The 17,937-nt window shown below is 42.3% G+C and overlaps 1 protein-coding gene across 2 annotated transcripts in view; it reads right to left on the reverse strand.

Annotated features, from left to right (window-relative positions):
• Positions 1-3,386: 3,386 nt before the first annotated feature.
• ctnnbl1 (catenin, beta like 1) overlaps positions 3,387-17,937 on the reverse strand; it is a 102,074-nt gene continuing 87,523 nt past the window's right edge. Inside the window, exons 15-16 of one of the 2 annotated variants that reach the window (XM_060937736.1) lie at positions 17,855-17,927; positions 3,387-3,757 (exon numbers count right to left, since the gene is read on the reverse strand). In XM_060937736.1, coding sequence (XP_060793719.1) covers positions 3,669-3,757; positions 17,855-17,927 — 162 coding nt within the window. In that variant the 3' untranslated portion in view covers positions 3,387-3,668. The remainder of the gene's footprint in view (positions 3,758-17,854; positions 17,928-17,937) is intronic. The other variant, XM_060937737.1, reaches the window with a different exon arrangement.

A 17,937-nucleotide genomic window follows, 5' to 3' on the forward strand; every position in this document is an offset into this window, starting at 1 on the left:
TGACTGTTCTCTTGCTGCCTAATATATCCCACTGCTTGACAGGTGCCACTGTAAAGAGATAATCAATGTTATTCACTTCACCTGTTAGTGGTTTTAATTTTATGCCTGATCAGTGTATATAGTTACTGTTACCACACCAAGGTTGATTAGTTTCCTGTAACAGCACAATATAAAGTGTATTATTCCTCTTATACCAGAACAATGTGCCAACAGCTACAATATTTATTAAAGAATAACATGTAATACTTTTTATCCATTTATTGTTATATTTAATGTTGTGGAACGTCAACAAAAAAATTAGCTCCTGTTCTCACTTACGTTACAGCAGTTTCTGTATAATGACATAAGAATACATTCCTATCAGTATAATGCATTCATATGGTCTTATACATTATACCAATGTTTCGACATCATTCCGAGTGCCAAGATCTGACTTTCCACAACTGAGGTAAGATGAATGCAGCAGAAGTAGTGTTTATAATACAACCCCAATTCCAAAAAAGTTGGGACAAAGTACAAATTGAAAATAAAAACAGAATGCAATGATGTGGAAGTTTCAAAATTCCATATTTTATTCAGAATAGAACATAGATGACATATCAAATGTTTAAACTGAGAAAATGTATCATTTAAAGAGAAAAATTAGGTGATTTTAAATTTCATGACAACAACACATCTCAAAAAAGTTGGGACAAGGCCATGTTTACCACTGTGAGACATCCCCTTTTCTCTTTACAACAGTCTGTAAACGTCTGGGGACTGAGGAGACAAGTTGCTCAAGTTTAGGGATAGGAATGTTAACCCATTCTTGTCTAATGTAGGATTCTAGTTGCTCAACTGTCTTAGGTCTTTTTTGTCGTATCTTCCGTTTTATGATGCACCAAATGTTTTCTATGGGTGAAAGATCTGGACTGCAGGCTGGCCAGTTCAGTACCCAGACCCTTCTTCTACGCAGCCATGATGCTGTAATTTAATTTAATTTATTTAGCTTTTGCCATAGGAAGATATATATATATATATATATATATGTGTACATACATCATGGCATGGGAAACCAGCTTGCGCCAATTACAGTGGCCCCATTGTAGCGAATTTGCATGTCTTTAAACTGTGGGGGAAACCGGAGCACCCGGAGGAAACCCACGCGGACACGGGGAGAACATGCAAACTCCACACAGAAAGGCCCCTGTCGGCCATGAGATTCGAACCTGGAACTTTTTTGCTGTGAGGCGACAGTGCTAACCACTACACCACCGTGCCGCCAACTGATAATTGATGCAGTATGTGGTTTGGCATTGTCATGTTGGAAAATGCAAGGTCTTCCCTGAAAGAGACGTCGTCTGGATGGGAGCATATGTTGCTCGAGAACCTGGATATACCTTTCAGCATTGATGGTGTCTTTCCAGATGTGTAAGCTGCCCATGCCACACACACTAATGCAACCCCATACCATCAGAGATGCAGGCTTCTGAACTGAGCGCTGATAACAACTTGGGTCGTCCTTCTCCTCTTTAGTCCGAATGACACGGCGTCCCTGATTTCCATAAAGAACTTCACATTTTGATTTGTCTGGCCACAGAACAGTTTTCCACTTTGCCACAGTCCATTTTAAATGAGCCTTGGCCCAGAGAAGACGTCTGCGCTTCTGGATCATGTTTAGATACGGCTTCTTCTTTGAACTATAGAGTTTTAGTTGGCAACGGCGGATGGCACGGTGAATTGTGTTCACAGATAATGTTCTCTGGAAATATTCCTGAGCCCATTTTGTGATTTCCAATACAGAAGCATACCTGTATGTGATGCAGTGCCGTCTAAGGGCCCGAAGATCACGGGCACCCGGTATGGTTTTCCGGCCTTGACCCTTACGCACAGAGATTCTTCCAGATTCTCTGAATCTTTTGATGATATTATGCACTGTAGATGATGATATGTTCAAACTCTTTGCAATTTTACACTGTCGAACTCCTTTCTGATATTGCTCCACTATTTGTCGGCGCAGAATTAGGGGGATTGGTGATCCTCTTCCCATCTTTACTTCTGAGAGCCGCTGCCACTCCAAGATGCTCTTTTTATACCCAGTCATGTTAATGACCTATTGCCAATTGACCTAATGAGTTGCAATTTGGTCCTCCAGCTGTTCCTTTTTTGTACCTTTAAATTTTCCAGCCTCTTATTGCCCCGTCCCAACTTTTTGAGATGTGTTGCTGTCATGAAATTTCAAATGAGCCAATATTTGGCATGAAATTTCAAAATGTCTCACTTTCGACATCTGATATGTTGTCTCTGTTCTATTGTGAATACAATATCAGTTTTTCAGATTTGTAAATTATTGCATTCCGCTTTTATTTACAATTTGTACTTTGTCCCAACTTTTTTGGAATCGGGGTTGTACCAAAGAAATTGATGCTGGACTTCAAAACAGGTCTCATGAAGCATTATGATTATGTATAAAGGTGAGCTTGATTTCTTTGGCACTTATCATGCACTGATGTTAACATGATCCATAATAAAGATAGATGCAAAGCGCAATGCATTCTTCTAAGCAATAGAACAGAGTATAAAGCCTTATGAATGTGTAATAACATGATGTATTCATATTTTATTTTAAACATGAGGGCGGCACGGTGGTGTAGTGGTTAGCATTGTCGCCTCACAGCAAGACGGTTCGGAGTTTGAGCCCAGCAGCCGACAGGGGCCTTTCTGTGCGGAGTTTGCATGTTCTCCCCATGGGTTTCCTCCGGGTGCTCTGGTTTCCCCCACAGTCCAAAAACATGCAGGTTAGGTTAACTGGTGACTCTAAATTGACCGTAGGTGTGAATGTGAGTGTGAATGGTTGTCTGTGTCTATGTGTCAGCCCTGTGATGACCTGGTGACTTGTCCAGGGTGTACCCCGCCTTTCACCCGTAGTCAGCTGGGATAGGCTCCAGCTTGCCTGCGACCCTGTAGAACAGGATAAGCGGCTACAGATAATGGATGGCTGTTTATAGAAAGTGTTAATAAAGCACTCGAAAATAACTTTGTGGTTGCCCATAGAGACAGAGATCCAGAAACCGTGAGGCAAAATTTCCTCTCTGTCCAGTTAACCATATGATGTTTCTTATCTTGGTTTTATTCACATCAGTCTGTCCCCACACATTACATAAATGGGGAGAATTTCTTTTTTTTTTTTTTTATTTAGTTCAGTTATCATTTGGTTTTCAGCATGAATATTCCATGAACATGGATCTGAAGCTTCTGAGCTTGGTACAAAACATGTTCTTGAGTCGGAAATGCATCTTAAAAGACAGCTTTTCCTCTTGGCAAAGTGTGTTAGATGTTTACATCATGACACAGGGGAAAGCATACATCACAGCAACGCTAGTCTTTTACACAATTAACACATGTAATAGGAGTCAAAAAAAATTTAATTACATCTTCTTGGTTTGTCTTGTTCTCACAGTTCGTTTTAAAAACGACTTGGATACAAAATGTGCTTCCTAACAAAAAGAAATAAAAACACGGTTCAGTTTTGACCTTCACATTTAACGTGATGCTCATGTTGCTGGAAAACGCTTCGTCCAAACGTGAGCTGTTAGTCATGCTGTCAATTTATCAAACACATTATTTACAGAGAAATCAGAGAGCAGTCACTGGTGGTCAGATCTTGGTTCCGGGATCCGTTTGGAGAGTTAGAAATCCTCCAGAAGCTCCATGAGCCGTTTCTGCTCACTCAGCCGGTACTCCTCGTTCTTGCCGTCGCCGATACTCTCTGCATATTCTGTAAAACGGAAGACAAATGTGATGAATTCTGTATTTTCCAAACAAAAAGGTTTTTTTTCTGTCCTCTAATATGTTCAGGGACACCAATTTGTCATGTAATTGGCCATTTTATGAGCTTCCATATAGGAGTACTGTATACTACAAAGTGATGTACAGTCTGAATAGTGCAATGCTTATTATTTATTTATTGCTCAAAATGGAATAAAAGCACTTGTAGGCAGTATATGAGGGAGTCTCATGTAGTCCATCATTTGAAATATGCACGGTTATGCTCAAGCTGTCAGAGTTTGGGTTCTTATAAGTGTGCATATGTACACACACACACACACACACACACACACACACACACATAAAAATAAGCATAGAGGAAAAAGGCTTCAGTCTGCAGTTTCATGCTGACAGGACATGTGCAGACTAAGAGCTCTGCTTTAAAAGGCCAAATAAGATTAAGAGCAGCAGCACTTAAATCTGCACCTGTAGAAATGGGTGCATGCACACACACACACACACACACACACACACCCTTCAGCACTTCACCTGCTCTGTTTCAAACCCTATTAATTCTGTGTTCTTCTTAACCCACCTCACACTCACTGACACAAACTCAGCATTATATATGTATATAAAATGTGTGTGTGAGTGTGTGAAACACACACACACACACACACGTTTCCATACATTTGATACAAATCATGCTAATTTAAAAAAAAAAAAAAAAAAAACACACACACACAACACACGATGCCATGTGCATCCTGAAAAATCAAATGCTTGAAAAATGCATTTGAAATGTACAGTCTCCTTTACTTGGATTGACATACACAGGCCACGCCTCCTTCTACACTAGTACTGATGGGTAGATAGGGCACACCTTCTCCTGTATTGGGACTGAGAAACAGAAGCCAGGCTCCTTCACTGACACTGACTGTACAGAGGCCACGCCTCCTCCTCCTTTACTGGAATTGAGTGTACGGAGGCCACACCTCCTTCAGTGGAATAGGTACCGAGGCCATGCCTCCTCCTCCTCTACTGGAATTGAGTGTACGGAGGCCACACCTCCTTCAGTGGAATAGGTACCGAGGCCATGCCTCCTCCTCCTCTACTGGAATTGAGTGTATGGAGGCCACACCTCCTTCAGTGGAATAGGTACTGAGGCCATGCCTCCTCCTCCTTTACTGGAATTGAGTGTACGGAGGCCACACCTCCTTCAGTAGTATAGGTACCGAGGCCACGCCTTCTCCTTTACTGGAATTGAGTGTACGGAGGCCACACCTCCTTCAGTGGAATAGGTACTGAGGCCATGCCTCCTCCTCCTTTACTGGAATTGAGTGTACGGAGGCCACACCTCCTTCAGTAGTATAGGTACCGAGGCCACGCCTTCTCCTTTACTGGAATTGAGTGTACAGAGGCCACACCTCCTTCAATGGGATAGGTACTGAGGCCACGCCTCCTCCTCCTTTACTGGAATTGAGTGTATGGAGGCCACACCTCCTTCAGTGGAATAGGTACCAAGGCCATGCCTCCCCCTCCTTTACTGGAATTGAGTGTACAGAGGCCACACCTCCTTCAGTGGGACAGGTACCAAGGCCATGCCTCCTCCTCCTCTACTGGAATTGAGTGTACAGAGGCCACACCTCCTTCAATGGGATAGGTACAGAGGCCACAACTCCTCTTCCTGTATTGGGACTGAGAAACAGAAGCCAGGCTCCTTCACTGACACTGACTGTACAGAGGCCATGCCTCCTCCTCCTCTTCTCCTGGAATTGAGTGTCCGGAGGCCACACCTCCTTCAGTAGTATAGGTACCGAGGCCACGCCTTCTCCTCCTTTACTGGAATTGAGTGTACAGAGACCACACCACCTTCAATGGGATAGGTACTGAGGCCACGCCTCCTCCTTTTTTTTTTTTTTAAAAGATATTTTTTGGGCTTTTTTCACCTTTATTGGATAGGACAGTGTAGAGACAGGACAGGAAATGAGCGGGAGAGAGAGACGGGGAGGGATCGGGAAATGACCTTGGGTCGGAATCGAACCCGGGTCCCCGGATTTATGGTATGGCGCCTTAGCCACGACGCCCCCCTCCTCCTCCTTTATTGAGATACAAATGCCACGTTTCCATCTCCTTCACTGTGCCAAAGGTAACGTTACACATTGGAATAGCAAATCTTTACACCCCCTACAGACCAGCAGAGACAGACAGACACCTCTCTGAAGGCATGTTATTTGACAATGCAATGGTTCAGGGAAAAATGCAGGCATAGATTATTCTCTTAGCCCCATCACAAATCGGAGTGGCAAGCCTAGCATCAAACCTGCTTTAAAAAAAAAAAAAGGAAGAACGAAAAAGACGATGAAAGCCAGGCATGCTAAGGGGCACGACACACACACGAATCAGATGCTATTTGCATACAGCATAAATAGTGGTGAGGAGGATAATCCCTGCTTGAGCTCAGAGGTGTTGCAAACTTGCACATCTCTCCCACACACACACGCGCTTGCTCTCTCTCGTGTACGCGCACAGAGACACAGAGATACTGACACAATTACACACACAGATCACGACGAGGAACAGCCAAATGTCAGTGTACGTGAACCCCTTATCAAGGGCGAGCTCACTCCATGATGCACGAAGCCTGAGTGAGGCAGCAAACCTCCTGCTGTGAATCTGCATGAAATGAGCCAAAAAGGCCTGCGACTTTTGCTTCTCCACAAGATAATTAAATTCCTAATCTCTGCAGCAACAGCGTGGCGCGATTCCTCTTTTGTCCTAGTTACACATTTGATTACACTGAGGAAGTACTATGGGACTGATGACTTGATTAACAATAAATTCGGTGTAATGTATGCAGGCTGGTGTTTAAAAAGCTCAGCCTCTGTGAGAAGCCTAACAGTTGCGAAGACAATAAATCTGAATGGAAGGCAGTGGAGAATGCTTAGAGGAAAAATATCAACATGTAGACAAGCATGTCTCTGCTGTATAGGTAACAATCACTTCCACAAAAAACGTTAAATAGGCGGACTACAATCAAACCTAGCTAATGACCTCAATGTCCTGCCCTGAAGTTGCTATAGTGACCTCTGCATCTTTACTATAGCAAAGAATATGAATAGACAAGCAAATATGACCATAGTGTAATCTTGTAATGTAAAATCCAGCCATTTTAATCAAGAAAAAGGCAGGGGGAGGAATTAATGGCATCATCCATCTGTTGGATATCACAGAGAATCACCCACAGACAAAGTTATATTCATGTAAAGTCACAAATTATTCACACAAATTATTAATTCAGAAGAGAAGCTGCACAATGAAGCTCAGACCGGAATCTAACTCTAAAAATCTGGAAGATGGAAACCGCAGTGTTTGAGCGGTGTGTGTAGAGAGGATCACAGCTCAGTGTGGCATAGTAAAGGAAAGCCAGCGCTAGTAAGACAAGGGGAAAAAAGGGGAAAGAAAGGTGTGTGTGTGTGGGGGGGAGAAAGAAATCAGCGGGTGTATTTGATGGGTCAGTGGTTGGGGCTGCACACTTGACCCACGACATGCTACTTGATGAAATCCAGCCTGAAAAAAATAAATAAATAAAAAACACAAAAATCACACAGACAGCATGCTGACCAGAGGAACACTGTGCCTGCAATCAGCACTCATCATAGAGGAACAAACAAAAAGCTTCGAAGCGAGAGAACGGAATGAGACACTGTATTACAATTTCACTGTAATTTCAAAATAATCATCTTAAACTTATTTCATGGCTTATGATCGCATCACGATAAATATTATTTAAAGAATGTAATACTCAACAAAAATATTCCTCGGTTGGAGTGACAGTGAGCCAAATTCATATCTGGCAATTATGAGACTTGCCTGCTCCGAGAAATGTATTAGAAATAAATAAGCTTAGGAAGATGGCGGACTTCTTGGGCTTAATAAAACACTTCATATGCTGTCCAAAATCCCAGCCAACATGAGAAATGTGGAATGAATCCATAAAATGCAACTGTCGACCTGTGTGTGGAACAATCGAGTGGAAGTTTTAAACAACTACTGCATGGATCCTCTGTATGGAGCTGTCAAATGGAAGCTTAAGGCCAATTTATGCTGACAACCCAGTCCTCGCAGATGGCGTCGCAGATAGCGTCGCAGATAGTGTCTGCGTAGCCCTCCCACCTTCGCAGACGCTCTGCGCGCACCTCCCAAAAATTGTGACCACCGCAGAAGCCTCGCAGACAAGAGGGCTCTGATTGGTCCACTCTACATCCGCTGTACACGCACTTCCGCTTCCCTACTTTCCCGGTTTGGTTTGTTTTCACGACCGCCATTTTTAAAAACACGAGCGAAGATGGAGCAGCACGAAGAGCGGTTGATCGAGGAAGTACGTACATCTATACGACTCCAGTTCTAGTTATTATAAGTAACCGGAGGATAAACACTCCACTAACCACACCCACCAACTATTCCTAGCGAGTTCGCGACTTAGCGCCCCCTTGCGTTGTGGCGGTGAATAACATCGCGCACGCCTATTACTCCCCGCTGAACGATAAATTACAACTGTCTGCAAAAAGCTATCTGCGAAAGCCTTGTCGCAAGAGCATGCAGAGGCCTTTAGTGCGAGACTGTGGAGTGGATGTTCACCATGGGATTTTCAAATGGAACCTTTGTATGTACCATTTCCATGGAACTGTCTGAGGGAAGCTTTTTCACTGAACCATGTGACTCGTGCAGATCCGAGGAGTTTTTTTTTTTTTTTTTTTTTTTTGGGGGGGGGGGGGGGGGGGGGGGCGTTGAAGTGTCTGATTATAATTTCATCAAAGTAAATTCTGTATTAAAATTATTAAATAAGCAAATGCTGTTACAGTCCATGAAACATAGGAAGTATAAGTATGAGAAGAAAACAGTAAATCAGAAAGCTGCGCACGTAAAGCCAATTACGTAACTTACGTTGGACTGATGGAAATCCTTGCGCGTGCAGTGAAGTGCAGCCAGCAGCAGATAATGGCGCGCAGCCAATTGGCTTTACGTGTGCAGCTTTCTGATTTACTGTTTTCTTCTCATACTTATACTTCCTATGTTTCATGGACTGTAACGGCATTTGCTTATTTAATAATTTTAATACAGAATTTACTTTGATGAAATTATAATCAGACACTCCAAGGCCCCCCCCCCCCCCCCCCCCCCAAAAAAAAAAAAAAAAAACTCATCGGATCTGCACAATTCACACAAGTCCCCCAGACAGCTGTGAAAAAGGCGGCATCCACCAAAAGGTGCGCCGTTTGCATCCATGGAATGGAACACTCATAGACCAGTCAAATGGATCATTGATACGGAACTGCGAAAAGGAGATTACGCAGTGAAGTGTCAAAAAAGGAACCTTGATAAAGAACCATTGAATAGAAATTTGGTATCTAACTGGTCAATGGAACCTTGGTGTTGATCCATCACTTGAATCTAGACATGGAACTGTCAAATAAAACCTTGGTATGGAATTACTGAATGTAATCTTGTTACAGAACCGTCAAATGGATTCATCAAATGGAACTTTGATACCAAACATTTCTATGGCACTTTTATAGATTCTCTGAATGGAACCTGAAGATACCATCCCAGAAATATCTAAACCCAGGTTCCCTTATCCCAGTGTTTTTCAAACCCGGACTGTGGGGTCTCTCACATACAGTCCACATTTTTACTTTCTACCAGCTCCTAAAACAAACACCATATACTCCATCTACAGGACAAAAAATTATGACCCATCATTAGATAATTAATGGTTATTAGTTTCCAAAATGGGTTGTACTTGGAACTGTTTCTGTTGGGGGCATACTTCTGCACAAACCCTTTAAAGAGTTGTTGGTGGTTGACAAGATATGGATAGGTCACGGACTACGGAAATACAATAAAAAAAAAAAAAAAAAAAGATTCAAAATACAGCGTGGTTACGGATTTTAATACGGATGCATCACGGATGTTAGTAATTTATGGTTTGGTCATGGATTTCATACAGATCATGCATTATGGATGGTTAATTTTACAGATGTTGCTATGAGTCTATGGAACAATAACACAGACATTACAAAGATTGTCTCCACGGTGACGTTATCTGCTGATGGTAGGTAGAAGTGTAGGACAAAGTAGAGCCAATACTCACTAATCGGCAGACGAGTCTTTCGATAAGAGATGTGGTTCATCTAATAATATAGAGAACACAACTCTGAAATGTAAGTTTTGCCAAAAAAGGGTGAAGTTTACATCCCATTGTCGTCACACTTTAAGAACATCACAGTGTTCCATTACATCAGTGATGAATCTATATCTAAACCGAATGCACATGGAAATTGCATAAAGCAAAAAAAAAAAAGTTCTGCAAGACCAAAACCTTCGATCATTAAAAAGATGGAAGAAACGATAAAAAGCAACACAGACTGAAGTGCCCATAAATTATACAAAAAGAGTCCATAGTCACAGAAAAGGCAGCGGAAATCATACACATGCCACGGAATGTCCGTCAAATCCATTACCTCAAAGAGAAAAACAAAATGGAAGAAAGGCTGAGTAAAGATGCCCTAATAAATTTGCAAGCAATTGCATATGAAGACAAAGGATCTGTTCATTTCGTTGCAACTTTTGTGGATCTTATTGTAATTTTGGGCATCGAGGACATGTTGAACGAAATAAACCAAAGTCTTCAACTTCTTAAAACAAATTAAGATGTCCAAGACAAATGTTTGGCCTGCCGAAATTCATAATTAAAAGTATCTTACCTGCATTTATGCTTACTTTAGTAATTTACTATTGCTATTTGATGGAAAATATCACATATCCGTGAATAAAAGATCTGTACTTTGGATTATATTTTTTATTTTCCATGAATCCGTATTCCGTGACTTATCTGTATTTTGTAGACTGTGACAGCTGTCCTTTGGGAAAAACCAAAAGAACCCTTAAGGGTGTATCCATTCCCTAAAGGAAAACGATGCCTGTGAGGGCTCTTAGTAATCCAGGCCAAATGGAAATTCCAGTACGAATCACTGAAAGTTACAGCACGTGTTAATCTTGAACTAGTGAAACAAACTCCATGAACCTTCAAGAATTTGACACTAAACCATATTCCTCCTTCTAGACAGTTACCTCAAACTGGTGACTTGAGTGTTTTTTTTTTTTTTTTGTCTTTGTGATCAGAAAGTTCAAATCTCAGGTCTGACAGAAAATCGGTGAACCTTCAGCATGGTTCTTGACCCTCAATTACTCGGCTAGGACCCTGGATTGCATGCCACCATGTCACTTTGGGTAAAAATTTCTGCCAAATGAATACGTACAGGGCGGCACGGTGGTGTAGTGGTTAGCGCTGTCGCCTCACAGCAAGAAGGTCCGGGTTCGAGCCCCATGGCCGGCGAGGGCCTTTCTGTGTGGAGTTTGCATGTTCTCCCCGTGTCTGCGTGGGTTTCCTCCGGGTGCTCCGGTTTCCCCCACAGTCCAAAGACATGCAGGTTAGGTTAACTGGTGACTCTAAATTGACTGTAGGTGTGAATGTGAGTGTGAATGGTTGTCTGTGTCTATGTGTCAGCCCTGTGATGACCTGGCGACTTGTCCAGGGTGTACCCCGCCTTTCGCCCATAGTCAGCTGGGATAGGCTCCAGCTTGCCTGCGACCCTGTAGAACAGGATAAAGCGGCTACAGATAATGAGATGAGATGAATACGTACATGACCAGAACGTCAAGGACGTAGGTGGTCATCTGATCTGCCATCAAAACAACCATGACTACCGAAACATCAAACAACTGAAATGTGAGAGTGTGAGAGGACCAACCTCCATGACAAACTGTTTACAACAGGAAAATCAACAAAAGGACTAAAATTTTGTTCCCCAAGGGAAGATTTACCCAAAACATTGATCAGAACTGAATTCGCATGATAATTGAGAGAGGAGATACAATTCTAGTCAGAAGAAAATTTAAGTTGGCCTAATTAATTTTTTTAGCAAAAAATTGACAATGACCAAGTTTTGTGCAGAAGGTCTAGCTCTTTCAAATAAAACAATCAGAACTGAAATCCATTGAGAATTGAGGGAGAGGACATGATTTAACTGAAAAACGAAATTATGAACACAGGAAAATCAAAACGACCACGTTTTGCTCCTCAAGGGAAGGAAGATCTACTCAAAAACAATCAGAATTGGAATTGGATGAGAAATGAGAGCAGAGATACAATTCTAGTGAGAGGCCTGGAAAATTTGTTAATTTGGCCCAATTACTAACTCATTAGCAAAATATTTGACAAAACAACGACCAAGTTTTGTGCGGTGTGATGAGTTCTTTCAAACAAAACAAATCAGAACAGAAGTCCATGGAGAATTGACAGGAGATAGGATTTAACTGAATTGTGGACGATGGACGCCACACCACGGCAATAGCTCACCGCCCTTATGGCCAGAGGAGCTAAAAATGCACTACAACCCCGTTTCCTTTTAGACTGATCAAATCAGAGCAAAGCCAATTGCCCTTTAATGACTTCCTTTCACTGTTAGTAGGTTTAGCTGAAGGATACCGTTGACTATAGTGCACCGCACTGCTACTCTTAACTCAACAGTGAGTGTGAAGTGCCAGCAGTGCTGCTGTTCTATGGTACCTCTGTGCTGTGTGGTCCTGGCAGTGCTCTCTGAAGGCCTGCTCAAGGCCACAGCTGCTACAAACCCACAGCAGAAAATTTCAATTTATCACAGAGGTGGCAGCAATTCCACAGCAAGCCTCCCACACACAAGCTGCTCTCCAAAAGAAAGGGAGGGGAAAAAAAAAAAAGTAATTTGCATTTATTGAAAAGGGGTTTATAAAAGTTCCTGACGGTTTTATGAAAACTGCACCTTACATAATATTGGAAGATCTGGAATGCTTAAAAGGTACCAAGAAAATGAAGCCATTTTCAAACGACATGTTCGAACGTCACATGGCTTCAAGCACTACTGGCCAATGTTAAAATGAAATGTAGGAATTCTGAGCTCAAGTCCAATGATCCATTTCTTAGTCATCTCTCATTTGTTGGCTTTTGATGACAGAAGAAATATGAAGATGCATTCTAAAGTGGCAATATTGGAGGTTACCATCTTACTATCTCATCTCATCTCATTACATTATCTCTAGCCGCTTTATCCTGTTCTACAGGGTCGCAGGCAAGCTGGAGCCTATCCCAGCTGACTACGGGCGAAAGGCGGGGTACACCCTGGACAAGTCGCCAGGTCATCACAGGGCTGACACATAGACACAGACAACCATTCACACTCACATTCACACCTACGCTCAATTTAGAGTCACCAGTTAACCTAACCTGCATGTCTTTGGACTGTGCGGGAAACCGGAGCACCCGGAGGAAACCCACGCGGACACGGGGAGAACATGCAAACTCCGCACAGAAAGGCCCTCGCCGGCCACGGGGCTCAAACCCGGACCTTCTTGCTGTGAGGCGACAGCGCTAACCACTACACCACCGTGCCGCCCCATCTTACTATCTATTCTGATGAAAGTTTAGAGCCATGATTCCCAGTTGATTTTACTGGTCAAGTCAGTAAGTTTGCTGGTACCAGATGTGTCAAAACACCACACCATCCAATACCCGGAATGGACCTCCACTTAGAAGACAACCATCTAGGTGAATCCAATTACAACACTGTTTCCAAAAAAGTTGGGACATTGGGTAAAATATAAATAACTAGATAGAACTCGACGCCAACGGCGTCGATGGGGATGCCTCTGCCCGGTAGACTACACACCTTATTAAGTTGTGATTTGGGGATGGACATTTGACCTCACAGTAATCTTGACCTGGTGAAATTACTTGTATCAGCCTTGGAGATATTGTGTTCACAAGGTTTTTGGACAGACATTTGACCTCACAGTGACCTTGACCTTAGACCTTTTGATCTCAAAATCTAATCAGTTTATCTTTGTCCCCAAATGCACAAATGGTGAAAAGTTTGGTGAAATTCCTTTCATTTGCCTTGGAGATATTGTGTTCACAAGGTTTTCGGACAGCCATTTGACCTCACAGTGACCTTGACCTTAGACCTTTTGAGCTCAAAATCTAATCAGTTCATGTCTGTCCCAAAGCGCACAAATGGTGAAAGTTTGGTGAAATTCCTTTCATTCGCCTTTGAGATATAGCGTTCACAAGGTTTCGGGAGGGACGGACAGACGCACGGACGGACGGACAACCCGAAAACATTGCACCTTATGGTGGCAGAGGCATAAAAACAGAATGCAATGATTTCCAAATAACGGAAACCCTATGTTTCGTTAAAAAAAAACAAAAAAAAAGGACAAAGACAACATATCAAAAAGTTGAAGCTGAGATATTTTTTTGTTGTTTGAAAAACGTGTCATTTTGAATCTGATGCCAGTAACACGTTTCAAAAAAAGTTGGGAAAAATCACCTTTGCTGTGTTGCATCACCTTAAAAACATTCTGTCAACCTTTGGGAACTGAGACAACGACTTGCTGTAGTTGTGAAAGTGAAATGTTGTCCCATTCTTGCCTGATATAGGATTTCAGTTGCTCAACAGTTCGGGGTCTCCTTTGTCATATTTTGCATTTCATAATGCATCAAATATTTTAAATGGGAGACCGGTCTAGACTGCAGGCAGGCCAGTTTACTGTAGCACCCGGACTCCCTCACTACAGAGCCATGCAGTTGTAACACATGCAGAATGTTGTTTGGCATCATCTTGCTGAAATAAGCACAGCCTTCCCTGAAAAAGAAGTCAAGATGGCAGCATGTTGCTCCAAAACCTGTATATATCGTCCAGCATTAATAGTGCCTTCCCAGATGTACAAGCTACCCATGCCATGTGCACTAATGCACCCCCAATACTTTTGAACTGTGCCCTGATCACAAGCCAGATGATCCCTCTTCTCTTTAGGAGAGGAACCCATGACTTCCAAAAAGAATGTCAAACTTTGATTTATCAGACCACAGGACAGTTCCACTTCACTTCACGAGCTTGAACCCAGAGATGGTGGCAGTGTTTCTGGAAATTCTTGATATATGGCTTCCCCCCCCCCTTTGCATTTTAATACCCAATTATGTTACTGACCTGTTGTCAATTAACCTAATTAGTGCAGACGTTCCAGGTCTGTTTTTTCTTAGCATTACACAACAGCTTTTCCAATCTTTTGTCGCCCTGTCCCAACTTTGACAGGTGTTGCTGGCATGAAATTCAAAATGAACCTACGTATATATTTTAAAAATTCCTCAGTTTCAACATTCGATGTGTTCTCTTTGTCCCATTTTCAATTAAATGCATCTTGAATTATGTTCTAATTCAATACTGTATATTGTGCATTTTCATGAAAGGAATGAATAAAAGTACGTACGTAAGTAAATATAGGGTTTCCATGATTTGTAAATCATCACATTCTGTTTTTATTTACAGACTTTTTTGGAAACAGGGTTGTAGAAATATCAAAGTTGCAGATCAGACAAACCTATGGTCAAAAACAGGTGGAGTCCAGCTTATGGTCTGAAATGGGTGAGACCAACGTACAGTCTAGAACAGGGTGAATCCAGCCTATGGTCCAAAAAGAGGGTCAGACCCATGGTTCAAAATGGGCTGAGACAAGCTTACGGTCCGGAAGCAGGGCTCGAAATTAACTTTTTTTCTTTGTGTCCCCCAGTGGTCCCGAATTCTGTGTTGTATTGTCCCGAATGGAAGCAATAGTGTCCCCATTTTTTTTCCTCTCTGAAATAACCAGTGGTTAATATCATATGAAGCTACTATTATATTTGTAACTATGCGATTTTGAACCCTTTATATCATTTTTACAATAAGTCACAAGACACAAGCGACACATGTCCTATACATCATCTACTTCAAAATTACAGTTATTGCATTTTCAGTTTATTAAACTTTGGCGATCTCACTGTATGAATAGATACCCGTTTATTTAAAGGGGCCAACTAGCTCATTCAGAAAATGTTTCAGCTCCCTACATCTGCAGTACACTTTAGCTGAAAATAAGACCCCTTTTATGTTCATTTCATCTACTTATACCTTGAATATCTGTTGGCACTTATAAGGCCAACTTATAATTTTCACCATTACCGTTATCCATAGCCCTATGATGACCTGGCGACTTGTCCAGGGTGTACCCCGCCTTTCGCCCGTAGTCAGCTGGGATAGGCTCCAGCTTGCCTGCGACCCTGTAGAACAGGATAAAGCAGCGACAGATAATGAGATGAGACCGTTATCCATTTTTATGAACTTTCCGTTATCCATTACCGTTATCCATTTTTATGAACTTTCCCATTTTTATGAACTTTCCGTTATCCATTTTATGAACTTTCGCTGCCGAAACGTGGGTGGAACATCAGCATAGTGGCAGGTCCGAGCCTAGTTGTGCTGCTGACTGACTAAACTTTCTGAACTAGAAAGACACCAAGAAAACTCACTTATTCTGTTGAACGGTATCTTCCGTCAATATCATCCACATCATTCCTGTTGTATTTTATAACGTGTCTAACAGTGCTCATTAAGTTCATTCAGTTGCTAGCGTTGCCTGCAGACCAGGCGATGACACTTTGGATCCTGAAGGTCCCGGAGACGTTATGTCTGGGCTTTCAGTTTCTTCCCCGCGGTCGGTCCGCTTCAACCACTTCAGCATTTTTGTTCTGGCAAGAGTCGGTGCAGCGTGTGCGGTAGCAATTCCATTCCAAGTCCATATAATGCGGACACCAGCCGAAGATTCTAGAACAGAATGCGCTGCTCTGTAGCCTACGGATGCAGGTGCATCGAAAGTGTAGCTACTATGTATTTTTCGCTGTTAACGTTTTAAAATTAAAATTGACAAATTAGGTGAATGTCTACGTATGTGTTACGGCTTTGTAAATAATATTAATGTAGAACTTTTTTTCGAGATCTGTTTTTTTCCATTGTCCCGGGATTGTCCCAGATATGATAATTTTGTGTCCCGATGACATTTTTTATGGTCCCCGGGACATCGGGACACCGTTAGTTTCGAGCGCTGTCCGGAAGAATTAAAACCAGCCTATGGTCCAAAACAGGTTCAGTCCAGCGTATGGTCCATCATGGGCTGAGAACAGAATACAGTCTAAAAAGGGCTGCGACCAGTCTTTGGTACAATATGGGCTGTAACGTAATATGTCAGAATGTGCCCAATGTCAAAATCACAACTCCTCTGTAAACACAAAATGTTTGAAAACCGTATCATGATGTTTAGGCCAGCCTTATATATAAACGAACATAAAACAACAAATGTCGCAATAAGCTGGGCGCCAGAAGGTAAAAGGAAAAAAGAGAGAGAAAAGAAAGAGGCGGGCTGGGGCTCATGGGAAGAAGTGAGGGTGGTAGTGGCCAACCGTGAAAGGTGGAGATGCTCTGTGGAGGCCCAGTGTGCTATAAAGCACGAGGAGGATTGGTAAAATCAGGTAAGGTAAGAACAACATGAGCGAAAAAAATAATAAACTGCCATCTGATTTAATGTACGCAACTGAATAAGAAAACAGCTGGTATACATTTACAAGTTTGCCTAAAATAAAAAGTGCTGGTGTACTTTTTTTTTTTAATGAATTGAACACCGTCATGCAGTTCACGTCAAAGGTGCTCATAGTTTATGCTAAGACGACTGCTCACATTCATAACACCAGGTTTCTGCCACCTCTAATCTCTCGCCCAATGGGAGCGGCACGGATGAACAAGTAAAGCTGGGGACATTTTGCTGGCCTTCTCTGCAGCCTTTTTGGTCTCAAACATACAGATGAGAGAGTGTTGTGGTCCTTTATCATTTATGACCAGCTTGACTGAGCACACTCGGTGCAAAAGCACACAATGTTTGAGGATACGTGCTTAAATAGGGGGCTTAATTACTCCGAGTGACACACTTGCCATTGTGTTTAGTGTTGCTGATTATTCATAACTATTCATGCTGAAGCGTGAGCAGCTGCGATGCTTTGATGTGAATGCAAACATGCAACATGTACCGACACTGTTCCAGGGATCAACAGTAACAAGGTGGTGATTGGATGGATCAGGAACAGTATTCCAGGCTTAAAATTGGTGAACAGTGTACAGACAAGGACTGATTGTCGCTAGCTCACCTCTCATGATGTGCCGCACCACTTTAACTGACCCCCCTCTTAGGTTCAGGATTTGATGTACTCTCTGCTGCAGCTGTTACAGT

The sequence above is a fragment of the Neoarius graeffei genome, chromosome 13 (genome assembly GCF_027579695.1).
Source record: "Neoarius graeffei isolate fNeoGra1 chromosome 13, fNeoGra1.pri, whole genome shotgun sequence".
Lineage (NCBI taxonomy): Eukaryota > Metazoa > Chordata > Actinopteri > Siluriformes > Ariidae > Neoarius > Neoarius graeffei.